We start from the raw sequence: 27,682 nt of genomic DNA, 5'->3' as shown, positions 1-27,682 counted from the left end.
TATATAAGAGGCAAAACAAAGAACCAGGCACAGGATGAGAGTTCAAAAAGTAATAATATTATTAAGGATATTCCATACATTGTTTCCATACAAATCCAGTGTGGCTAACATCATTTCTTTCCTTTTATTTAGTCATTCCTCTGGCTTAACTCTCCACAGCACAACCCTTTATATCTTACCTTCCCTTTCACCTCAGTACAATCCACTCATCCAAAGGAATAGAGACAAGAAACGATTCATGTCCAAGAAGAGGCAGTAAATGAAAAATACAGATATTATTTTAAAACTCAAACACTAACTTCTTTGGCGTTAACTAGACCCATTGTCTACCTAAAACCTGGGTGTGGTGTTTGCTTTTGTTTATTTGTTTGTCTTTTGTTTTTGTTTGTGGTTTTTAAAAATGTGAACGGGCTTCAAATTAAGTCATTGAGCACAAACCACAGAGGATTTGCTAATATGCCAAAATTCATAGGACATTATGTTAACAATAATACAAAAAAACCCCAAAACAATAGTACAAATACAGTGCAAAAGTCAAAGCCCCTATTCACACAATAGCTGAAACAAAATCTATTTCTACCTGTAGATGGGATTTACACCTGGGTTTTCACCCATGCTAGCAATCACGTGATGTTTGAGTAAGGCCATGGCTCACTGAACGTCTCTTCCGATCTGTCTTAGCCAATCCAATACTGCTAACAACTTTGCCCCTTGCTATTCTTCGGGCTTTTTCAGTTTCTTAGGTTAATTTTTCTTCCTCTGGTCTTCAATTGATTTCTGGACTTACAATCTCACTTATTCTTGTGTTTCAATAGCATCCTTAGGTTGCTAAGGCTGCCATAACAAAATACTACAGACTATATGACTTAAGCAACAAAAATTAATTTTCTCACAGTTCTGGAGGCTGGATGTCAAAGACCAGGGTGCTGCTGGGTTTGGTTTTGCCTAAGGCCTCTCTCGTTGACTTGCAAACAGCCTCCTTCTTGCTCTGTCCTCACATGGCCTCTTTTTTGGTGCTCTTTTCTTATAAAGACACCGGTCCTAACAAGGCCCGTATTTACAATATCATCTATTACCCTTAATCACTTCTTAAAAGGCCGTATCTCCAAATACAGTTATAACAGGGGTTAAGACTTCAATAGAAGAAATCTGGAGGAATACGTTTCAATCCTTAACAACCTTGCAGATTATTCATTTGAAAAAGATCAACCTCCCTGACCTTGTCTAGTCAAACACCAAAATAGCAGGACATCATTCTGTAGGTCGCTTCCAAGAAGTATGACGTTCATCCTAAGGGTAGACCTGGGCCTAATGCAATCGAATTACACAGGGCCTGGGAAACACGGCAACACATCAGTTAATTATAAAACCAACATTTATTTAGTGAATTGGATAAAAAAAAAATCTCTCTTTCTTTTACTGAAATAATATTTCAAACATACAGGAAATGTAAAGAATAATAAAATGGAACTTAGGCACTCGTCCAACTTAAAGCTTAGAAGATACTTTAAGATAATTTCCTTTAAAAGAAATATATTACAGATATATTTGAAGCCCCTGTGAATCCCTACTTGATCATATTCCCTTCTTTTCTTCTTAGAAGTAATAATCATTATTTTGAATTTGGTGGTTTTTACCCTCAGTATGATATTTTTATTCTTTTGCTTCATATAAATAGACTTGTTTTTCTCATTATTAAATTTCATATAAATGGCCTCAGAATATAGGTGTCAATGTCCAAATTCCTTTTATATATGTAGCTGCAGCTATTTTAATTGTCTTATCGCACTCCAGTGTAGAATAGTAGAATATAGCACAATGGAACTGTTTATTCTTCTCTTGATGGACATTTACATTGTTTTCAATTTGTTGGTTTTTACAAATAACATTTGAAGGAAAATTTTTGTATCAAATCTTATGTGCCTGTTCAAAACTTTCTCTAGAAACTGTAAAGGAGGAAAAATTTCCCCAAGATTCTAGGTTCCAAAGTTTCTTTCTTTTCTCTTAAATCCTTTGCTCATTTTTCAATGGCATTCTCTGCCTTTTCTTATTGATTTTCAGGAGTTTATTCTAGATTCAAATCCTTTGTTGGGGATCCCTGGGTGGCGCAGCGGTTTGGCGCCTGCCTTTGGCCCAGGGCGCGATCCTGGAGACCCGGGATCGAATCCCACATCGGGCTCCTGGTGCATGGAGCCTGCTTCTCTCTCTGCCTGTGTCTCTGTCTCTCTCTCTCTGTGTGTGACTATCATAAATAAATTAAAAAAAAAAATTCAAATCCTTTCTTGGATATATTCATTGCAAATAGGTTTTGCTAGTCTCTATCTCATCATAAATAAATATATTTGTGGTTTATGATTAAATAAGTTTATCTTAAAATAAATAAATAAATAAATAAATAAATAAATAAATAAGTTTATCTTTTGCTGTATAGAGAATTTTAATTTTAATATAATCAAATATATGACTTTCTTTAAAATTTTTTGGTGGTGGTGGTGGCGAAGCATAAGAAATCCTTCCTAACCCTCGCATCAAGATATTCAGCTATATTTTCCTTCTAAAATTTTAAAGGTTTATTTTCACACTTAAATTCTTAATCCATTGAATTAAAAAACAAAAGGTGTGTGAATCCACTAAGAATACTAAATATTAAATAAATACGGTAGGATGCATATTTATAATTTTTATCTGATAGTTCTAATGTCTGAAATTTTAAGGGAAGTGATATCCTTGTTACTATTTATTGTATCTTATGATTTTGCTCATGGTAAATTTGGTTCCTCATGGATTTTAGATTGTGCATTATGAACTTTTTTGCAAGATCCCTTTGTATGGAAGTCCTGGGAAACATAAGTTTGGTATGTCCCTCCAGAGTGGTTGGTGCTTTTCTTTTTCCAGGCATTCCAGAAGTACCACCACCTAAGACTTTTTTTTTTTTTTTAATGTTATTTCTGATTATGGTTTTCTAGACCACTCATGTAGCTTAAATTGGAACCTTAATTCCACACAGTTATGAATTTTCAGCAGAGACACTTACTTTCTACCTGGTAAATTTGGTGATTTCCAACCTCAGGTATATTTTTATACTTTTGCTTCATATGAATAGACTGTTGTTTTTCTCATTATTAATGAGAGTAATACTTATAAGTTATTATAGTATAAATACTATAAGTAATACTTATAAGTTTCCTTATGAGGGTAAATTTCCCTAGTGAAGTAGCTATTCTATTCTTTTTCATGAAGGCATATCCTTTTGGGGGGCCTAGTTGAGTGTAGGATCTTATTTCTAATTTACCATCTCTTTCTTGGATCCAAACCCTCATTCAACCTTTAAAACTGATGGAAATAGAATAGCAATCTCCTCCATCCACTTCTAACTCCTCCCTCATTCCACAAACCCACCACCCAGTATGATTCTGGAGCTTCAATACTTTTACTTTCTTATCTTGAATATTTCCCTTGTTTTCTTATTTGCTCAATTATCCATTTAAAAGGATTTTAAAAATATTGTGATCATTCTATTTTGTTTCTCTAAGTTGAAGTTCTTCTTTTCTATTTATAAATATTGTATATATATATATATATATATATATATATATATAAAATAGATTTACTTCGTGATTTACTTTAATTGGACAAAGCAGGATTTATATTCTTAAAAATTAAATAACTGTTCTATAGTTTCCATTTTCTTTTCAGCATTTTTATACATTTTTTCTATTCAGATATCACTTGGGAGGTATAGCAAAGGGTTTAAAATTCAGATTAATTTTCCATAAACAGTACAGCATCATGAATTATTTATTTTCAGAATTTCAGCTGGCTGTCCCTGGCTGCCAAATTTTTGCTGTCATGCAAATTGCAAAATAAAATAAATAAATCCCAACTGACATATTATGTAGCAAGAAATGTTCCTTATCTCCACTACTTGAAACTGGGAGCAGGGACAATTTAAATTTTTCCAATTTATGTCAGTAATGTTGTGGTGTCCCATACAGACCGTCTCTCTAAGCACTTTCCCAGGTCATCTGCTCCTAGTATCACTTACCTAGTTATACTCAGAATCAAAGGATTCAGTCTATGTAATTTCTTACTTCTCATTCCAGAAAGAGACCATTCAGGAAAAAACTTAAAAATCAACCAAAATTTATTTTACTTATTTTTGCTGCTTTTTCTTTTCAAAACTCCTGTTCTTGTTTCCTTTTGGGAGACTGGTAGATGCCATTTGGTTAATATAATTAACAAAGTGAAAATCTGCTTCGATTGTTAGTATTCCCAGAAATCTGTTGAACATCTTTTTTTTTTTTCTATGTCATTTTAAGGAGTTTATGGTAGGATCAGACTAATAAAGTGAATATAACAGATATTCCAAAATTTAAAAAGATAAGAGCATATAAGTGCTTCTCATGTTCATCAACAAACCTGTCCTGTGAAAGAAGAGAGCAAGAGACCCTTCCAGTGTCCTCATTTTCCACTCAATGGAGATCATAATGTATCTTAAGCAAACATTCATGAAGTGTAAGTCATCAGAGAGTAGGTTTCTCACATTTTCCTTTTTTTATAAAATGCTTTTGATTAAAAATAAGTCTTTAAAAAGTTCTAACACATGTAATACATGCCATATTTTTTCTCAGTTGTCAGGAACATTAGAAGCCACTTCTGATGATCATTTCCAAGTAGCTTTAGATAATGTGTTTCCAATATGAATCTCCTTTTTGAGAATGTCCATTCTTATTTTCAACTTATATCTTTCCCTTAGTTTTTGTCTTTGACATAGAAATAGTGACATTTGCCCTCCAGGTCTTTTATATCATCAGTCACTTACATTGCACGGAAAGTACTTCAATATACGTAGATAATATTGTTTTATAAGATATTCTCTATATCTTATGCTTTCTTTTTATTGACACATTTTGCAAATATGCCAATCTTGAAAACCACATTGCATTAAATAAATGTAACAGAGATGAGGTTTTTTTATTACTATAAAATGACAAAAATTAATTTCAACAGCAATTAAACAATTCATCTAGTTGTCTGGATTATACAATACATGTTATATATGACATGCATGATAAGCTGCACATTATACCACGTTATGTTACAAAATTTCTATTAATTAGAATTATTTAAAAAGCAGAATATCTTGATTAATTTCTGATAATTTCAAGATATTTTTATGTAGCAGAAAATTGTAGTAGAAATATCTTCAGCACTAGATAACCATGTTTTAGAATCCTGCTCCTTCCCCTTACTACTCTGAATTCATCTTCATAAAAATCTTAATTTTCATCAAAGTGAAGCATGAGTTAAAAATACCTTCTCTCTGCTAAAAAACTACTTGGCACATAATATATTCTTTTCTTCCATGTTTATTAGGGACATTTAAAAAGTAGAATAAGCTATGTGTTAAATAATAGCTAAGGTAAAGTAATATTCTGTCTCTTTAGTCTAATTTCATTTTCTGTATTGCTGATAATGTTGAAAGCAGAATGTAAACTATTGGGACTACACAAAACAAAAATCTTCTGCACGGTGAAGGAAACAATCAACAGAACTAAAAGGCAACTTATGGAATGGTAGAAGATATTTGCAAATGACATATCTGATAAAGGATTAATATTCAAAATATATAAAGAATTTGTAAAACAACACCAAAGAATAAATAATCCACTTAAAAATGGGCAGAAAACATGAATAGACATTTTTTTTCCAAAGACAGTATACAGATGGCCAACAGACACATGAAAACATACTCAATATCACTTGTCATCAGGGAAATGCAAATCAAAACTACAATGAGATATCATCTCACACCTGTCAGAGTGGCTAAAATCAACAACATAAGAAACAAGAAATGTTGGCAAGAATGTGAAGAAAGGGGAACCCTTTTGCACTGTTGGGTGGGAATCCAAACTGGTGCTGCCACTCTGGAAAACAGTATGGAGGCTCATCAAAAAGTTAAAAATAGAACTACAATCCAGCAATTGCACTACTAGGTATTTACCCAAAGGGAAAAAAGTACTGGTTCAAGGGGATACATGCACTCTGATGTTTATAGCAGCATTATCTATAATAGCCAAATTATGGAAACTGCCCAGTATCCATCAATTGATGAATGGACAAAGAAGAGGTGGTATGTGATTCAATGGAATATTACTCAGCCATAAGAAAGAATGAAATCTTGCATTTGCAACAAAATGGATAGAGCTAGACATATTATGCCAAGTGAAATAAGTCAGAGAAAGAGAAATACCATATGGTTTTACTCACATATGGAATTTAAGAAATAACCAATGAGCAAAGGGTAAAAAGAAGAGAGAGGCCAAAAAACAGAGTCTTAACTGTAAAGAACAAACTGATGGTTACCAGAAGGGAAATGAGTTGGGAGATGGGTTAAATAGATGATGGGTATTAAGGAGGGCACTTGTGATGAGCACCACGAGATGTACGGAAGTTTTGAATCACTATATTATATACCCAAATTAATATTACACTGTATGTTAACTAAATGGACTTTAAATAAAAACTTAAAAAAAATACTGATAGTAAACAGATTAACCGATATTATTTAACATTCATCAGTACTTTGAGACTTTGTCAGAATTTTCAACATTGCTTAACAGTACTCATCTCAAACAGAATAGCATTGGTGTTCTCTGGCTTCTAGTTCAGTTTCATGACACTGTTGCTATTTCTCAACTCCCTATTCACCCTTGGTAAGTTGTACTCCCTGTTGTCAGGGCATGAGTTGCTTAGTGGTAAGAGCACATAAGGATGGTTGGTCTATAAGGCAGGAAACATTGACCAAAAGCACTGTAATAGTTTCCTCTTTCTTCAAATGGGGACTAGTGGCCTGGAAAAGTGCTACTACACATAGAAATATAAAAAATAAAAAAAAGTATCTGGAGCAAAAGAGGCACTGAGTTTATGACTTCCTATTATAGATGTTCTTCTTTATACTAAGATCAGTTTACAGTGATAAAAGGGTCAGTCCTTCAAGAAGACATGCCAATTATAAACCTTTAGGTATCTAAGAGTAGAGTGCCAAAATACATGAAGTAAATACTGACAGAATTAAAGGAAGTAATAGAGAATTCAACAATAAGCATTGGTGTCTTCAATATTCCATTTTCGATAATGGATAAAACAACTAACCATAATATCAATCAAAAAATAGAATACAGAGACACTAGAAACCCACTATATTTAAATGACACCTTCAGAACACTTCATATTTTATAATGTTTTACCTAAATGTAAAAATAGAAAGTTTCCATCATATAATAATTAACACTAATAACTAACATTTGTTATTTACCAGGCTCTATCCTAAGTGTTTTACATGTTTCTTATTTTTTAATAGTCACAACAATCTTAATAAGTACAAAGAAGATTTTAAAAAATTATCCTGATGTCTAATTATCCTGATGATAAGCAAAGATGTTATAGTATAAGATTATGTCCCCCCTTTTCCAAATTCTTATATTGAATTCTTCTATTGAATACCCTAACCCCCAGTACCAAAGAATGTGACTGCATTTGGAGATAGTGCCTTTAAAGTGGTAATAAAGTGAAAAATAAGGCTTTCAGGGTGGGTTCTAATCCAGTCTGACTCCTGTTTTATAAAAGAAGGAAATTGGGACATGGAGAAACACCAAGGCTATTTGTCCACAGAGGAAAGACCATGTAAGGACACAGCAAGAAGGCAGCCATCTGCAAGTCAAGGAGGGAAGCCCCATAAAGAAACAAAACACGCCAAAATCTTGATCTTGGACTTCTGCCTCCAGAATGGTAAGAAAACAAATGTGCTTTTAAGCTACCCAATCTATGGCACTTTGTTAAGGCAGCCTTAGTAAACTAATACAAAGGACTTAAATAAGAGTCTGACCTGAGAGATCACAGCCAACAACTACTCTAGAGTATCATGGCTTACATGGTTATTTTTCTTTGTTCCCAATTTCTAAAAACGTATACGTTGTTCTAATCCATACATATTATTAATACTCATTTTGAACCTGTTTATCAAAATAATCATAGGGAGCTATTTAAAGTCACCTTAGGTTCTGAGTAACTTCAGAAACTTCGGGTTTTATGTTGGTTCACAAATGATGAATCTTAAAAGAAACAGACTTTGATTCTGGACCACCCATTCCGAAAGGTATAAAATGACTTTGTTAAAAACTGTTTTAAAGACAACTTGGAGGTTTATGAAAGCTAAAAAATTTAGAGATAGAAAGAATCTCACTTGCATATCTTGGTTACCATAACATTTCCTCCTATAATCCTGGAAGGATATCATCTCTGCTATATGATTATTTAAAGAGAAGGTATCCAAGGGAAATGAGTACTTGTTGTACACTTTCTGTGTATCCAAGACCTCAGAAAATCCTGCCTCACATTATGGAAGAGTAAAATCTGAGAGCTTTTTTGCCTAGGCTTATACATAAATTATCTGCAAGAGGAAAATAAATGACAAAGAAATTGTTATTACAAGGAAACTTACTGTCACTTCCAACCAATATGGAATACCTTAATTAATGTGCATCAATAATGTCTAGAATATTTATTATTAGATCAGTAGATATTTAGTTTCCTATGCCATAGTATTTTGTTTCCTTTCCTTTAATTTGCAGTATTGGAACACATTGCATTGAAGCACATGTCAGAAGTGTTAGCGAGAAAAAAAAATGTATCACAAAGGGAATAGCAAAGTTCCTACAATGTACCTTTCTTAAAAAACTAAATTAGGCTTTTATTCCAATGATCTATTCTGCTAGAGTTCAAAGTTATTAAAATGGCAATCAATTTAAAAGACTTTTTGCACTATTGATATGTATATACTCTGGCAATTCCTCCCACTACAAAACAAGTAGAAATGCTATATTTTTTAAAGACTATTTAAATAATGCTAAACTGGCAATACAGTAAGGGAAATCCTCAGATGATAAATATAAGCCAGGTGTGAGAATCTAAAGAAGGATATCAAAGATTGATGACAGAGATTACTTAAAAATAAAAAAAAATCTTTCAAAGATTGATGGTAGCCATTGACCTGGGACCTTTTACAAATCCTATTTTACCAAAAGTTTTGGTTTGAATAGTTACTGAAGGTACAAGAAATATAAATGCTTAAGGCTGGAGCATTTGAAACACAGAGCAGTGAATGGAGCTAGGACTACCTAAGACTGTTAGACACCTGATGGAGGAGAGCAATATTCGATCTCCATCATTCACTACATGGAAACATCAATTCCACTGAGGTCAAGAATTAAATGTGAAAGGCAAACATGTAAAATATTTTGGAAAAAAGAAAAGAGGAAAAAATCATTTCCTATAGAAAAATCCATAGCTTTAACAATTTTTATTAGAAAATAGGAAAGATTAATAGTTTAAACCCAAATTAGAAATTTATATTAAAAAGACAAGATTCACAAAATTTAACACAAAGAACCAGGCAAAAAAAAAATAGTGAAATTAATGAAATAGGAAGCAAAGGTACAATAGAGTTTCAAGTGAACTTCATAACTTATAAAGTTATATAAAAAAGGTTTATGACAGTACTAATAAAGACATATATGAATAGTCTGAGGAGTAGAAAGGGAAGATGAATACAAACACAGCATATGTATGTTAAAAAGTAGAGATTATTATAAAACTTATGCAAATCAACTTGAAAACTTCATTGAAAATGGTCAAATTCCTAGAAAAAGAAAAACAGTAACTGAAACAGACTCAACTATAAATGGAAACTTCAAGTCCTAAAGTCATTGAGGATATAGGATTAAAAGTTTAAATATCTACATAAGGAAACTACCAGTCACAAATCATTTTAACTAAATTCTGTCAGACATTCAAATTAAGAGATAACCCAATCTTACATGAATTATTTGCAAAACTATGTTTTTTAGAGATATACACATAAGTGGTAAACTATAGAGAAAGTAAAATTAACTGTCAACATAAATTAAGATAGTTACCCTTAAGCAGTAATCAAAGGGCGTCATGTAGAGACATAAAGGAGGATTTCAACTATTGGAAATGATCTATATCTTAGGCTGAGAGGTCAGCACATGGGTGCTCCTTCCTTTATTCTGTACTATTCTATACTATTCTATTTTATTCTGTACTGCAAACATTGTAACTATTAGCAATGTCAAAATGCTTTGAGACAATAAAAAATCTTAAGCTTTTTAAATTTGATTTTTCAATAAATAATACATTCACAAAGTTCAACAATAAAAAGAAATGTAGAAAGGTGAAAAATAAAAATTTCCTTCTCACCCTTGTCTTAATCCACCCAATTTCCAAACAACAAATGTTATTAATCCCTTATATTCTTCGCATTTTCATAACATATAGGCAAATATGAATATTTTATTTCCCACTCCACTTTTTTACATTAACCATAACATATTCTGTGCAATATTCTGTCCCTTGCTGTTTTTCTCAACAATATATTTAGAAATCTATTCCAGCACATAAAGCATTTACTCATTTTTTTTTAGATTTGTATAGTGTTCTTGTTTATTTAAGCAGATTATATTAGATCTACATAGTATCTTTTCCATGGATATATCATATATTTTTAAGATTTTTCTTCCCAAATTTTTGTTCCTGCAAACAATTATCCTATAGATATCTTTGGAAGCATATTTGAATATATCTTATGAAATATTTCTCATGTGTGCAAGTATGTCTGAAGGATAAATCCCCAAAAGAGTAGCTGGAGTTTAGTCCCATTTGTAATTTTGATATATATTGCCAAATTGTCATCCTTCCTAAAAGTAATATAAGAAGGGCTTATCTCCTCATAGCTGCCTTGAGAAAGAGTATGTTATCAAACTACTCCATCGTTTGAATTTCTATTTCTCTCATTTTGAGTATGGTATGGCATTTTTTTTTCATATTTTTAAAGATACTATATTTCCTTTCTTGTGACCCATCTGATCATATCAACTACCCATTTTTCTATTGGGTTTCCTTTTTATCATCAATTTCTAGAAACCTCTTACTATATTAGAAAACTTGACTCTATGTCTGTAAGTTGAAAGTCCTCCCAGTTTCTCATTTGCCTTTCGGCTTTGCTTATGATTTTTTTCCGTGCAAAATTTTTTAATTTCATTTTTTCATTTAGTCAAATGTATCCTTCTTTTTAAAACTTTCTGGAATTTGAATCATAGTATAAAAGACTATTTCAAGATTATCAAGGCATTCTTTCATGCTTTCTACCAACACTTCTGTGGTTCCCTTTTTTAAATTTGAAATTACTAATATATTTGAAATTTATTGTAACGTATGATATGATGTATGGAGCTATGCTGTTTTTAATCATAACTTATTTTCCCAAAGAGAAATCATATCTTAAATAGATCAGTCTCAACTTAAAATACTACATCTTTTTAAAATTCATTATTTTAAGAGAGCATGACTCTGTGTATCATTTATATTTTCAGTGTGTGTCTAATACAATGTCTTCACACATTATTTTAAAAGCCATAAAAAAGCAGTGAAAAAGTCACATAAAATGATAGTGGCCAAGTAATTCCAAACCACCCTTTTCCAAACTCAACAACAGGAAATGCTGAAATAATCTCAAGTAAAATGCAGAGCCTTTTTATTCCCTTTTAGTGAACTGACTTAAATGTTTATGCTTAGATTAGCCAATTTATTAAGATCCATAACTCTATGTTTTTTAAAGATTTCAGAAAATCCAATCTGTTAAATACTCCAGTCCACAAAATTCCTGTAGTAAGCTCTATGAGAACTGCACATCATAAATGTGCAGTAGGGGAAACACCTGAATGGACTCATGGGAAGCTCTCCCAAAAAGTAGCACAGCTTTCCTATATATCTTCACAGTGGTTTGGCAGCTATCACGGTAGTAACATCCTGTCCTACTTGCCTTAACTCACTGACAAATGTAGAGAAGATGGTCAAGAGCTAAGTGGAGTAATTGTGTTGAGATGCTCCACATCCCATTTTCTTCTTGAAATCAAGGAACACATGCTTCTAACCATGATCGCTGGCTTCATGAAATGACTATTTAGAGATAGGCCTGATAAAGTTTCATCTTCCTGTAGAACTGGGCTTAGCCTGAAGCTATTGATTGCAAAGATCCTGAAAGTTTGGGAATAGTGGATATGTACAGTCTGTCTCTAATTTGAAAATCCCTGAGCATTGCCCTCTTTGAATGAGTAGATGTTTACTTAACATAATACTGGTGGAGAATTCCAAGCACGGTAAATAGTATGGTGCAAAAGAAACAGGTTCATATGCAGGTAGAACCGAGTTAAATAGAAAAAGGGTTAGGAGAACAAGGGGAAAGTTATTAAAAGCAACAACGATATCACTGGACTGATATTGGTAGAACCAATTCTACCTTAAATTTATTGTATGACATCTAGCAAGATAGACCATTTATGGGTCTCCATTTATATACTAATAACAAGAGCAATTTAGATTATTTAATCTCTAGGATCTTCCAGTAGTGGCATCCGTTATTCTCAGGGATGTAAGAACAGAGGTAGTTTTTGGTTCAGATGAGGGGGCCATACCTGAAGGATAATAATAAAACTTCTTTTGTTTTGTGTGTGTGTGTGTTTTTTAATTCAAGTGTTAATAATAATCTGTCAGTTTCCATTAATCAAATATGTTTACAATTAGTAAATATTCTCATCATTATTCCAAGTTAAAAATATGTATAGTCACATATTTTTAGATTTTTGTTTAAATTTTGAAGTATATAGTTTGTTTTACTACTCTTGAGAAAAGTTTGTTAAAACATGCCTATAATGCTCATTAAATGACAAAAGAGCAATTGTGATAAAATAAGGTTCAAAATTCCTTGTTCCAGGAAAATGTTTTCAATTACCCTTTAGTAAATAAGTTGTGTAAAAATCGCTATTTTTTTTCTGAGACCAACTAAAATCCTCCATATATAATCAATAAGGGAAATAAGTGTATAGAGACTCCATAAACAAACAAGTTCACAAAAGTAGACAATCTGAAGGGTGTCTCTACCTTCCTGTTTCTAGAATCTACATGTTTTATTATGACCATAATAAATTATGTTTTTCCTTCATAAATGTAATGAGTCAGTTGTTGATGTCCTTAAATACCTCTTTATAAAAGACTGTATGTGAAATAACTCCGGTTTTGATTAACATGCCATCTAGCCTGCCCTAACATAGACATTTTCCTGATTTTCTATGTGAACAGAAATAGAGAAGCTCCACGTTTCCTTAAGATGGAAGTTATTTGCTGTTCTTTTTTTTTTTCTATATTTCTTAAGAGAAACTTTTATTTACTCATGGCTCCTCCTAGATGAGTTATAATGAGTATTAATGGTGTCTTTTACTCTACCCATATTTTGAAACTTTCCCATGATGAGTTTCATTAGGTATTTTATAATATGACTTTGCTATAAAAAGCAAAACTTCTCATTAAGTTTCACATATCAGGAGGAAATAATCTTTTTAATACTATCTAAATTAGCACCTCTGGAAGTACAATGGTCAGAGCTTCCTTTAACTGTGGTACATAGAATATACCCAAATTTGTTCCAGAAAACAATGGGTTTGTGGTTCTCTGTGGATAAGGGAAAATCATAGATGAAACGGAAAGATTAAATCATACAGTCTATCTGAATTTATCTTTGGTTTCTCTTTGCCTTCTTTTCTGATGTGTTTGTTTTTCAGTTATAATGAGTTAGAGTAGTAAAGAATCTGCCTCAAAAGGGACAAAATTGAAAATTGTGCAGGACCTTTGGACCACCTCAAAAAGCAGATTGTGAGCTGCATTACCCCTGAGTGTCAACAGCCCTAGTAACTACCTCCAGCCTAAGCGGAAAAGAAGGAATCAAAAAACCCTAATAGTCACCCTCAACACAGCATGGATATGAGAAGATGATGCTACATTTTTCCATGAAAAGGAAGGGGCCAGGTATCAAAAATTAGTTCACACTGTTGATACAATTATTGGCCCATTTTACAGATGAGGAGAGAGAGTGCCAGAGGTCACACAAATTAAACTAGATAAGCCTTCATCACACTTAAAACACCAAGTGACCGTATATAACTTGCTTATCTGCTGTTTGTATGTCTTCCCCACTAGAATGTGGAAGAGCAGGGGCTTTGTTTTACTGCCATATCCCTGGAACTTGGAACAGTTACTGGGGTGGAGGAAGTGCTCAATAAATATTTGTTAATATTGAAATAAACTGAAGTCATCATTCACTCCATGGCTTAATGGGGTAGACTATAACAGACCCTGGCTTGTCTCTCTATCCTGTTATTCTAGAAGGCATAAGAAGTGCCTTTATAATGATTTGGAATTATACCAATTTTATCAAATATATTAGATTGAATCAAGAATAAATCAAAATAACATTATAACATGCCCACACATTTACAATCCATTTGAAAGCATTATATACTCCCAAATACTAACACCAATGTCATGTCTCCATATTTTAATGACAAATTTATTCATAGCTATTTATTATATCTTCTAAATTTACAGGAATTTAGTTTATGATAAAAAGATTGAAAGATATATTCACATTCACATTTCTGAATCCAAAATTTCATTTAGTGACATTTTATTTAACAGAAGCCCGTTCATCCTCAGAGATCAAAAGGGACAGAAATAACCTCAACAAGAAGTGAAACATTAATACTATGGTTTTAAGAATATAATAGAGGACCTACAAAATTTCTAAATCCATGTAGAAGTAGATAGAATTAATAAAATTTACCAATGAATATATTCCTAGGATTCAATCATAAAAATAATGCATTAAAAAAAATTTGGTAGAAGATGACATGCACTGTGTATGCTTGAAATTGAACCCTTTATTTCTGAAGTGATGCTAAACACATTCTTGAAGACTGGCAAAAAAGGAGGTCACAGAGGCAAATGCCCTCCACATGGTTAAAGATCAAAAAAGTAAGAAAATTCTTTTTCCCCAAGCACAGGCCATTTAATCTCTTCTCTATAGAAGGTTTTCCAAATTACCCATTAACCCCTAACTGCTATATATTTATGTAATTGGCAAGAAACATAATCTACATAGGCTACACAGTCCCCCATTTTAAAGCCACTGAAAGACTGATTGCCTTCTGAAAACATTTTCAACATCTAGTCTTATTCTTCAGGTTATAGTTCCTTCTTCAACTTCACCTTCAACATCACACTTATTTTCAGTGTCTTCTTAGTAGAAGACATAGTAGGAGATGGTAAGGCTGGAAGCTTGAATGATTCCAACGTAGGGAAAGGGACATGGGGTCGTGAAGGGAAAAGAATAACATAGGTTTGGTAAGAATGAGACGATAAACTGCAAAGGATAAAAATCAGCAACACATCACACCAAGAACCAATATCTAAGGTATTTGGCTACTAAAATTATGGTGAAGTCAGCCCAAATTGAAGCGGGGGGGGAGTATGGGGATAGTCATGGATGACAAATATGACTTTAGGTTCAGAAAATGATAGTTGTTATCAAAATGCAGAGAAGGGAGAAAGCTAATTAGAACATGTGAACACGAGCGGTTCCTGTCATGTGGTACCAGAACTATCAGCCTCCAAAGTAAAAAATTTAGAAAGATATCAAATATAAAACACAACTGATATGACTTCTGTTAAAGTGTTTCCAGACTACATTGTTGTAATATGTATTTCTAATATCACCAGAAGAACCAAAGAACTTCATTTCTGTTATAACGATTTCAGAGAAGGAGTGATCACAATTTCTTACCCCCCTCCTCTTCTTTTCTTTCTCCTTTCCAGCAAAAGTAACTATCTTGGCATTTTCTCTGACTCTGCCTTCCAGTATTGGAGGAGTTACGGTTTTTCAACTTCCTGCAAATTTTAAATCGGTATGAACAAGGCTAATCAATGAAGAACAATTACTATGGTTTTGAGCTCAAAATGACTTTTTGTCTTTGTAGCCTCTCCAAAAGTGAGTGTAAGCCATGCATATTATAGATAAAGGGGCCAATAAACTTAGAGTAACTTCCAAAGACAGAGCTCAAACACTAATATAAAACTAAGGCTCTAGGGTAGAGACCAGATTTGAGGAAGCATGGGGATATAATTATTGGTTCATGTTTCCACCATCATCAGAGAGGGAAAAATTCCCTCTTTGAAATGAATAAGGAAAAAGATGTTTCTTATTAAGGGAAAAAAACTATCCTTAAATGCATACTACTGGCTACTACATAACATACCATGCTGAAACAAATTATAGATCTTCATGCAATCTTTTTGGATTTGCTACTAAATTCCAGGCACTGTTAAGGCACCAGTAATGCAACAGTAAATAAGACAGACAAACTCCCTGCTTGTGTGGAGTTAGTATTCTATTAGGAAAAAGTAAAATAAACAAAATAAATAAGCTATCTGGTGTGTTAGAAGGTGATAAAAGTTATGGGGAAGAAATAGGCCAGAGAAGGGAAGTATAAAGAACCATGTAATTTTAAATAGAAAAATTCAGAGAGGTCTTTCTAAGAAGGTGACATTTGAATAAAGATGAAGGAAATGAGGGGGGAAAACTATGTGGATATGGGGGAGGGAGGTGTAGAATGAGACAGAATGAACAAAAATGCAAAGGTTTTCAGCTGGAAGAATGTTTGGCAAACTCTTGGCACAGCAAGGATGGAAATTTGGCAAGAGAATAATGAGTAGGAGAAATATTCCTAAGAAATCTCTAAGAAAAGCCAAGGTCAGGGGTAAGAGGGTATATTACGTAGAACTTTAGAAGCAAGAGACTAAACTATTTAACAATTACTTTTGCATTTTACACCCAAAAAGTCCAAACCAATCAGAAAATATGCCATTCTGCTCTGCTGGTGCTTACAGACTTTCTATCAAACCTCCTCATTCTCCATTATAAGGACATTGGTTTTTTATTCTTGCAGGTTTTGAGAAGAGTAAAATGATCTGAGCTCATTCTTATTATAAATCCACTTTAGGGCAAAAGGGCAGATGCAAAGAGATTCATTTTCAGATTATTAAAATATTCCAGGTGGAAAATGTTGAAGTTTTGAAACCAGGTAGTGATGTCATGGTTAGAGAAGTGGTCAGAGTATGGATATTACATTTTGGAGAAGAGCCCACAGTAAGAGCTCGCTGATTTTTTATGTAGTTTTGAGAGAGGGGGGTGGAAAGAGGATGATTGGAAAGTTTTGAGCTCTGGAACCCAGAAGATTAAGGCAACACTTAGGGAGATGGGAAAGTTAAAGGAGAAACAAGTTCAGGGGGAAAGAAGAGAAGTTTGTTTCTTTGTAAATGTTAAATATGAGATGTTTCATTTCATACATCTAAAGGAAGGGATGGATATTACTGGTCTTCTCCATAAATGGTAGATCCAAAAAACATTTCAGAATTTTCTAGCACTAAAATCTTATAGATTTTTGAGAAACTTTTAGGTAAAAATTTATAAATCAAGACACAAATATTTAATCCTATGCAACCAGTGAATTGTATTTAGATGTGTATAATGTCACATTTTTTCTCAAAAGGAAGCCGAGTGTTTATGGTTTCTGTCTGATACTTTTATGAATCCAGTTAGAAAAAAAAAAAAGGCAGGAGGGAGAAGAGAGTATAGTCATTTTTATTTTCTGAGAGAAGTGAATTCAGAGACGGGGGTTGCTGATGTCTTTGCTGTGCGAAATCATCTGCAGTTGAGCCAGAGAAAGTTGTAAAGTCTACCAAAGAAGGTTCTAGATAAATGTCTCTTTTCCTTCATTAGATGACTTTTCATCTACAGGAATGAAGGAATTTCACAGATACAAATGCGTAATTTGTTAAGCATTTTTTTTTTCAAGTCAGGCTAAATACTTTAATTTCACTTAATATTTTGAAAGTAAGTAAAAAAAATATTTTGAAAGTATGTTTTCAAAATACTGGAGTATTTTTAATAGATTGATTTATTTTTTAATAAAGATTTTATTTATTTATTCATGAGAGATAGAGAGAGGGAGAGAGAGAGAGGCAGAGACATAGGCAGAAGGAGGAGCAGGCTCCATGCAGGGAGCCCGACGTGGGACTCGATTCTGGGTCTCCAGGATCACTCCCTGGGCTGAAGGTGGCGCTAAACCGCTGAGCCACCGGGGCTGCCCAATAGAATTGATTTAAATCGATGTTTCTTTATAATTTTGAATTTATGTTTCATATGTGATAACTTTACATAAAAAATGAAATTTTATTTACTGATCCTTCCCATTGCCATAAGGAACTTAAAAGTTGATTTACTTCTTCATTAAGACCATCCTTTGAAATCTTGTCTAAAAGTGATAGAATACTAAAAATGACATTTTGATTAAGTGAATTGCTAAGCTCCAAACAGACGTGTCAGAAAATCTCAGATATTCTAACCAAAATAGCTAACTAAAATTTCTTTAAAAAATATTGTCCATTTTTAGATGACATTTTAGAAATTTGCATTTTACAGGTGCAACAGATTCAATACTACCAAATTCAACGTTCACCAAATACAAAATGAATGCTTTTTTTAAAGCAGAAATGTATATTTATTCAAAAATTATATCATACCAGTTATAATACTGTATTGGAATAAAGAGCTCCCTCAAATAGTAAACAAGTGTTCTTAGTATTCTTATCAAGGACTTGTAGAAGTACCTCTTAGACATCTTGTTTTTTTTTCATAGTTTTGAAAACAAAAACTACTTGGTTTTGGAATTTTATTTATCTTTTAAATAAGTCTGAAAACTGAAAACTGGACAATGCTTTGAATCTCTGTTATATGTAAACCAATTATAGCCCATTGCAATTTTTTAAAATTGTTAAGGATTTTTTCACTCTTAAAAGTTCCATTAACATTTATTTTGATTTTCATCTAGGTCCCTCTCATTCACCACAAAAATAATTTTGACAGAATAAATGCATTAACATCATTAAGGACACAAATATTTGTATTGAAACTTGAAACTAAGTCCAATACTGACCAACCACCTTCTTCATTGTAACAATGTCCACTATCTACTATAAAAATGCATTCATTGCATCTAAATCTATGCTTATTTTTTTTTGTTTTAATTTCAGCAGTATCACTTGCACCCTCCATCTTTGAAAAATAGTACAATTTGGCTATTTCAATCCACAGAATTGCTCTTAAATGTTTTTTTTTTCCCCACAATCCAAAGGAGTAAAATCCCACACTCATCACAAAATAGACTTCATAACAGTATCTCCATGTGTGGGTTAATGTATGGATGTTTACCAAATCAAAACTTGAATTTATGAAAAATTATGTTCTCTAAGCCATTATGATCATGATATTAATGTTTCAAAGTCATGCTTCCTTTTGTATTCTTACTTATTTGTCACCTTTCAAATACTAAGTAGTGCTTATTGAAAATCAGTTTTGTTCCAACTAAAACAAAGAAAACAAATTCTTTTCACTAGGGAAGATAATTATGCAGCCTGGTAATTTAGCCAATCTACTTTCATGCCAATATATTTCATACAACTTGCTGATTCTTACATGATCTAATGGCCTCATAAACTTAAAATGCACCACTATTTCTTAGGCCATATATCTACATAGCATATTTAAGTGGAATATATGCCTATGAGCTTATTGATATAAAAAATGTGGATACTATATCTGAAAGTTCAAATACCATGCCAGAGCTCTGCTCCTTTTACTTTGTGTGTGGAAAATCATTCTAAAATGTCCTCATGGCTGATGGCAACTTTTCAAGTAATCATTAATAAATACACACAAAATAATTTAAAAAGATTTTAACTAACCAGACCAGCTAGACATTTAGATAAAACAACAGAAGAGTACATAGCCTCTCAGTAAGTTTTCTTGATATAATCCCTCTAAAGGACCACAGGCATATCCATAAACCTTCAGGTTGTTTGTAGAAGGAAAGGAAGTCGATTTCTGAAGATACACTGCCATGGCTCTAAGGGCTTCTATTTGTGAGTAATAAACATGTTCCCCAAGGTCTAAAACAATGCTCCATTTTCTTGATGCATCAGAGGGACCTCTGCTCCCTCAGGAATATTCCAGAAACTTCAAATGTTTAATTTAACAATGTGACCTAGTTAACAATATGAAAGAGAACCTAGCTGCTTGGCTTTCCTGCTTATGAATGTATGAATTTTTCAGGCCTGTAAAGTGGACCAGCATTTTCTGTGAAAAGACTTAAGGAATATCTGCCTACACTATGCAAACTATCCTTGAAATAAAAGAAATCATGCATGCCCACTTTAAACACTTCCTTGTAAAGACTCATGTATTGTTTTAGCCTAATGCCAGATTTGTAAATAACGTGCTCCAGTTACGGTATTGAACTGACACGATAAAGACTTAATACTGTAGGAGAATGTTCCAGGCAAGGCCTCAATGATCCTTCTTCGAATGGTACTCATATTTCACCCTTTTGATTTAGATGCATGGATTTATTTTCCAGAAGAGACTACCAATAGAATCCACATTCTGGTATCACTGCTTTATCTCATTTTTAAAGAGGCACTTCTTCACATTTCTTAGAGTGTATTTTCACAACAATCTCTTCCTTTGAAGATATCAGGCAAATATCACTGACAATAAGAGTAAAGGTATTTATTTTTACGCCAGCTTTGGAAGCAGCTGCCCCTGAAACAATGGAAGTAAGAAAGGATGTAAGAAGGAGCTGGCAAAACAGGCAGGGTGAGAGAAGCAGCGACTACTAGCTTGTTCCAAATCAAATGTGGTAATTCTTTGATGTCTACATATTTTCAGTGACAAGACAGCTACAAATGGAAAATGTAGATCTCAAAATAGGCATGTTCGTTATGGCCAACAGCTGTGTGTGCGCATGCGTGCGCATGAGACAGAGAGAGAAAGAGGACTCCATCACAATTAAACTGACATACAGGAGTGCTTATTTACTAAGTTACATGACAATAGACATAACTACAGAACACAGGAAATTAAATTAGGGGGGGAAATCCCTAAATGGTGCTAATTAGCTGAGACGGAAGGGAAAATCTATAAAGTTGACCAAATATCCCTTGACTAAGCAGCTCCAAAAACATTTCTGGCCAATGAGTTTACTCACAGATTGAACTCGATAAAGCAATTTCAAAAGGCATCATCGTCGTAATTTGTTCATTCGTTTAAAAATATTTTACACAATGCAGCCAACTCTCAACTGCTCGTTTGAAGAGGAGCAGACGCACAGCCACAGGATGCAAAGTCTCCAAATGTTGGGTAAGGGAGATAGTGGGAATCATACTTATAATTGAATAGTTATTCATACAATATGCCTTTCTGGTTATTTTTAGATATGACACTAGCCTTACGAGAGAGAAAAGAAGCTGGCTCTGCTGCTTGACATCTGAAGCTGGTCTAAAAATTGGCAATAAACAGTGTGTATCAAGAGAAACATGGGAGAATGAAAAGTTGACCATCATCCTGCACCTTGTTTCTAGTTTATACTAATGCATTGTATTGCTGAACACTTTCTTCTATTGTATATAAAGTCCAAGACTATAAAATGTATATCAGCTGGGCAAAAATATAAGAATCCTGTGGTTAGGGTCCTTACAGAGATAAGAGTTGCCGTGGCTTTTTATCCCCAATTCACTCCAATCTCGATAATATTTATGGGTAGAGCAGAGGACCTGACAGTTGTTATTCTTCCAGACTTAACTTGAGGTTGGCATTTTCAAGGTACATTTCAATCATATTATTTATGCATATTTATGCATTTTTACAAACACCGAACAGTCCATTTGCGATACTTATGCAGATTGGCGTACTGATCTTGATTTTAAGATTTTTGGTATAGAATTATAACTGGAATTTTTGAAGCTTTTGGCTAAAAAGTATATAAAGGCTGTTACATTTATTTCTATCGGTTTCCAAGAGCTCCTTGAGATATTTTTCTTTCAAAAGAATATTTTAGTGGTAAATTTTCAATCTCAAAAATTACCACTCTGAAAAGGTGGTAAAAATCTTGCTTTTTCACACTGGAATTTGAAATTTAAAGTAATATTTTTAAAATGTGTTATAATTGCAGGATTTTTATGAAATAAAAACTAAATAACATAAGGATTCCACATCTAGATTTAAGCTATAATATGCTGTCTCAGATGCCCTCAGATGCATTATGTCTTATGGATACAATATGTTCTTTCAATCTTTTCTGGAAAGAAAATCTGTACTTATAGGTTCATTAGGATAATTAACTTGAATTTGAGAGAAATTATATTATTCTTGGTCACCTGATACTACCTACATTATGTTGAGACCTGTTGTTTTCTGAAGGAAAAATTTATTCACTAAAATGGCACAAATTCAAGATTTCATTACAAATTAAATTAGAATTCCCTTAAAATAGGTTCACTGAAAGTCTATTTCACTATACTTCATTTTCATTAACTTTAGTGGAAATAGTTTTCCAGAGTTAGCATCTCATGTAATTATTTAAACATCTGTAAGATCATTGAATATGTATGATTTATTTTATAAGCCTGTCACATCAAGGATTTATTAGAGCTCAATAAAAATATATATATGTGCATGTGAATATATATACATATATATGTATATATGTGTGTGTGTATATATATATACATATATGTATGTATATATATTTGCAACCAGAGCACAAGAATTAGAAATTAGCCCCTTACACATGGCAACTTTTATATCCAAAATTAGTTGTCAGAACACTATTCACATATGAGTTCTCTTTCTCTTGGTCAAAGGATTTTAGGGGGGAAATGTTCTTAAGTACATCAGACAAGGATACAATGGGGTCTCAAATGAAAGACATACTGTGAACACAGCAGTTTAAAAAAAAATCCACTCTCTTTCAGAATTCCACATCTTAATCTGGGGAACATATCTCTTCACAAGACTCCAGGAATTAAACAACATAGAAGAGTTCAAGTGTTTAGTTTTTCAGCTCCTCTGCCATTCCTTTTCTCCAAAATTCAAGGCCAGTGATAATCACTAGGACACATTTTCTGTGAAATGAAAATCGCTAGACAGGATTTACATTTATCATCCTAATTTCCTAGAATCATCTAGTCACCTGTGTCCATTAAAAGTACATTGGAATATGACAGTTTCAGAGAAAAACATTGAAACAATCACTATGATAGCTGAAATATGGCTTCATAGGAAACAGGGCTACATTTAATTAGCTTCCATTGAGTACGTGTCTTTTCTGTTTTTTTGTTATAGTTCATACCACTGGCATGGACTCATGAGCCAATCTTTTCCAATTTCAGTTACTACCAAAGTTTACAAACTTGATGTGAAGATTACATTATATTTACAAAGAACTTGGCACTTACAGAATAAATTATTGACTTTCTTTTTTCTTTAACTCCAGACCAGGGCACCCATGGTTCAAGCAAATGGGAAAGCCCAATGTCTTATTTTATATTATGCTACATTAACATGAATAAATAAGTTTCCAGCTGGTCATTCCTCCACAGTGCTGTCCCTGTTGCTGAAAACAAGTACCTTCCATTTCTAATCCATGGGGAGTGCAGAGAAGTTATCAGTCCAGAGAGAGCAAAGGTTGCATGTTTTCTTCTTCATTTTTATCCATGCGTTTTAATACTGTAGGATCCACTACCGATTGGGATCTGGAAATGATAAGGCCAATGTCAGTGAGTAATTATCAAATAATCACATTCCCTTCCCTGTCTTTTCTCCATTATTACCTGTCTCAGAGATGTGGATTATCTTCCCTTTATCAAGGAATTTATGAACTGAGAATGCTGAAAAATTAGAGTGGGGCATACTTACGTTGGGTTTTGCATCAGAGGAAGAAAAAAAATCCCCTCTGAATTCTAAATAGAATAATGAACAGCAAAGGCTTCTGAATGTACCATAATAGGCTTACATTCTCCTCTTCACAGAGAATTTATAGAATAGGACAGATCTGTGATAATAGAACATTTCCAAGTAGGAAATTATTACAGTGAAACTACTGTTATGAGAAATGAAATAGAAACAATAAGAACCTTGATTCCTCTCCTAAAGAGCATTATGAGGGGTGCCCACGTGACTCAGTTAAGCCAGGACTCTTCTTGATTTCAGCTCAGGTCATGATCTCAGGGTGGTGAGATTGAGCTCTGCATTGGGGTCCAATCTGGGGGTGGAGCCTGCTTGAGATTCTCTCTCTCCTCCTCTCCTTCCACCCCTCGCCCAGTTCTCTTGCAACCTCTATCTCTCTCAAATAAATAAGTCTTTAAAGAAAAGGAGGTCTGTGAAACAAATTCAACATGAATGTGCATTTTTTGACCATCATTTTTTATTTCTAATGACCCCATTAGAAAAAAATTTTAATGTGAGACTTTGTCAGATTCCCCACTAGAACATCCAAATAAAATCAGTCTAACTCTGGAAAGTTTTGTGAACCGACTTAAGATTTTTTTAAAAAGCAAAACAAAACAAAAAAACAAAAAAACAAAACCTCTCTTGTCTAGGCAGGGGCACTTTCTGATTAGGAGAGCAAGTATCTGAACTCCTTACACACGCTTTTGATAGTAGGTGGGAATTATATCTCAATTCATCATTAGGAAACAACATGAAACTGAGAAGGAGGAAAGTCAATGAAACATGCTACTGTTATGGCAGGAAACTGCATTCTTAATAGCTATGGCATTAAAGAAGCAGCTGCCCTTTTAAAATTCTCCTCGGTAATGAATTTTCCCCCTGCTGCTGCATTCCAGCCAATTGGCTATTGCTGTGGCAATATGCCTCTTAGCAAACCTCATTAACTCTCAAGAAGAAAGACTATAAGCTAAAATACAACTGCACATGCTAATGAAAAAGAATAGCAATGGAACTAATTATCAAAGCAAAAATAATTATAGGATTAACTGATTAATTGACGCATTCATTTAAATAAACTTAAATTCATTTCTAAAGAGGGAACAAAAAGAAAGGCGAGGACATTAAAACAAGAATGTTTTATTTCCTAAGTCATTTTCACTATTTTATCTCAATAATACATTATAGGTCAATATATGTCTGTATCAGACAGGAGATCAACTAAAGTTGAATTAGCAGATGAGAAAGAGAGAGAGAGATAAGGAGAGGGAGAAGGAAAAGAAGAGGAAGCAGAAGAAGGGATTTTGCATCACTTTTAAGTGCAATAATAATTTATCTTAGGAAAAATGATTTATCTCAAGAATAAAATACATTCTAACACAGTGGACAACTGCACAAAACACTTAGGAATTAGACCTTTAATATTGTTTTACTTAGACTAAAATAAAAATTATTTCCCAAGATAAATCCATGCTAAAATACAAAAAAAAAAAAATGTTCATTCAATGTCCTATACTGAAGTATTAACTTGACAACTGGTCCCCACTAAACCATAAGTTCCATGAGCAGAGACTTCATCAGTTTCTCTCCTTATGGTGAACACAATGTGTATCATAGAGGCTATTACACAACACTGTCTCCATATCTTCAATTCTATCCAAGAAATGGTTTGCAGACTGAAAGAATTTTGGGATTAAGCATTTAAAACAAAGAGTAATAAAGATAAAGCAATTTACCTATAAAAAAAAGAAATTCTTAACAGAAAATATGTTTCAAAATTCTCACAAAGTTAGATTTAGTCTATAAATGTTGATGCCTATCTTAATGACATCAATTAATCCACACCAAAGCTCTTCAGACAGCACAAAGTACGCAATTTAAGCATTTGCTGTGAGGTTCTATTAAAACACATATCATGTACACACATGGGCACGCACACCCACATACAATCTTTTAAATCCTTATGTTCCTTGACTATTTAAAAAAATGATTAGAGGATATGGTGACTTTAATGAAATATTTTAAATTACAGTGCACTATCAACCTGGAATTAAATTTCTAGTTTGCTTTTATCATGCACAACTGGTATCAGGATTGTTGGATGATGAATGCTGGCTCCATATGTAGAACAATTCCTCAATAAAACAAGTCAGGCAGAAATGATTTCTGATTAAGAATTTTTTTTTTTGGTATTTAATTGTCCCAAATGTACCATTATTTTAGTCCAGATTTTTCTCTGTCTTATCCAAAACAACAGGGCTGTTTGCGCAGGACCACAACCTATTAGTGCATCGGTCTGTTTCTGCTGCAATAGAAGGTGTTTATCATTAACTCATAGCATATCTCAGTGGACTCCACATAGCCTCTGCTGTCTTTGCAATAAATAACTTTTCTTTTTTTCACGAAACCCAAGAATTTAATTATTCAGGTATCATGTATCCATTTGCCATGAGCCCACAATATTGTGCTATACCTTAATGTAGGAGGATAGATTTTGGACAGAAAGGGATTCTGATTCTAGTTCTGCTAATTTACTAGCTCTTAGGGCCAGGAGGAAAGTAAACTTCCTAGATTTTCTTCTTTTAACTACAAGATGGAGAAAAATAACACCTACATCATACAGATGTACTAAGGATCAAGTTCAATGATGCGTATGTAAACCACAACACAAATTCTGACAAAAAAGCAAGTGGTAGCAGTTAGGGAGATGACTTTTGGAGTTGCATAGCCTGTTTTTCAATATTAGCAGTGCTACTTTGTGGCTATGTGACATGTGGAAGTTACTTACCTTCTCTGTATCTGGGTCTCCTCACCAAAGAAAGGGGAATAGCACTATCTAATCAACTGTTTACAGAAGTAAAGGAGTCAATATATACAAAGCATTATTAGATGGAGTCTGACAAGTAGTAACAGTAGATGTTGAATATTATTTAATAAAATCGGAGCTCATATCACAATGGCAATGGTTCACTGCACTGTTACGTGCCTATCCTAGGCACTATCCTAGGTACCAGAGATATAAGGTGAAAGACTTTCCCCTAGTATAAGGCCCCACAATCCACCAAACTTTGTATTTTTCATGTGACTATCTATGTTATCCCTCCACAAACTAATACAGGGGCACAAAGTCATCTTCCTACACATCTAGCTAAATTCCCCTGACGGGGGAAATATCTACAAGTCTTTGGTGAAGAAATGATTCTTTTTCCCTCTCAATCTAATGATATTCCAAAACTGGGAGAAAAAAATGGATGAGGGGAGACCAGGGGGAAAACTAGGAACAATTTTCTCCCATCCTTGATGGGGAACTGGCACTCCCTGACACACAGAAGGTGAGAATCAAATACAGTAATTTTCTTAAGCTCATTCTTCATAAGTTTTCAGATAAAACCCTAAAAGCTTCATATTATATAAAACCTACACCAAACAAAGCATGTCTGAAATTCTAATCAATCCACGTCAGAAGCAAGAAACTCAGGGTTGGGGAGGTCAATGTGCTGTGAGCCAAGTCTGCAAGAGGACAGAATGGCCTAATTAATTGGAAAGGAAAATCAGGATCCAAAAAGACTTCAAAAGGTAGACAGACTGAGCCAAATCTAACAAGATGGTATTAATCAACTAAAATGATCTGCTTGGAAAAAAAAGCTAAACACAGAAAGAGAATTATGAAGACATGGATCTATAAGTAAAGAGGCTCTTCTAGTGCTAGGGAGTTCAATATGAGTCAGCAATGTGCTCTGGCTGCCTGAACTGCAGCAACAGTCAACAACAGACACCAAAGGAAGCCAATGAGGGCAAATGCTAGGCAAAGCATTCTGGTACTGAAGCTCAAGTAGTAATAGCATCAGAAGTCCCCTATTTTTTTTTAAT

The 27,682-nt window shown here is 33.5% G+C and overlaps 1 protein-coding gene across 2 annotated transcripts in view; it reads right to left on the bottom strand.

Moving 5' to 3' along the window:
- Positions 1-35: 35 nt before the first annotated feature.
- The window catches only part of CLVS2 (clavesin 2), an 88,961-nt gene continuing 61,314 nt past the window's right edge, over positions 36-27,682 (bottom strand). For both annotated transcript variants that reach the window (XM_077901971.1, XM_077901979.1), the window contains one exon: positions 36-23,619. In XM_077901971.1, coding sequence (XP_077758097.1) covers positions 23,532-23,619 — 88 coding nt within the window. In that variant the 3' untranslated portion in view covers positions 36-23,531. The remainder of the gene's footprint in view (positions 23,620-27,682) is intronic.

The sequence above is a fragment of the Canis aureus genome, chromosome 1, assembly GCF_053574225.1.
Source record: "Canis aureus isolate CA01 chromosome 1, VMU_Caureus_v.1.0, whole genome shotgun sequence".
NCBI lineage: Eukaryota > Metazoa > Chordata > Mammalia > Carnivora > Canidae > Canis > Canis aureus.
This window is presented reverse-complemented; position numbering and strand designations above follow the sequence as displayed.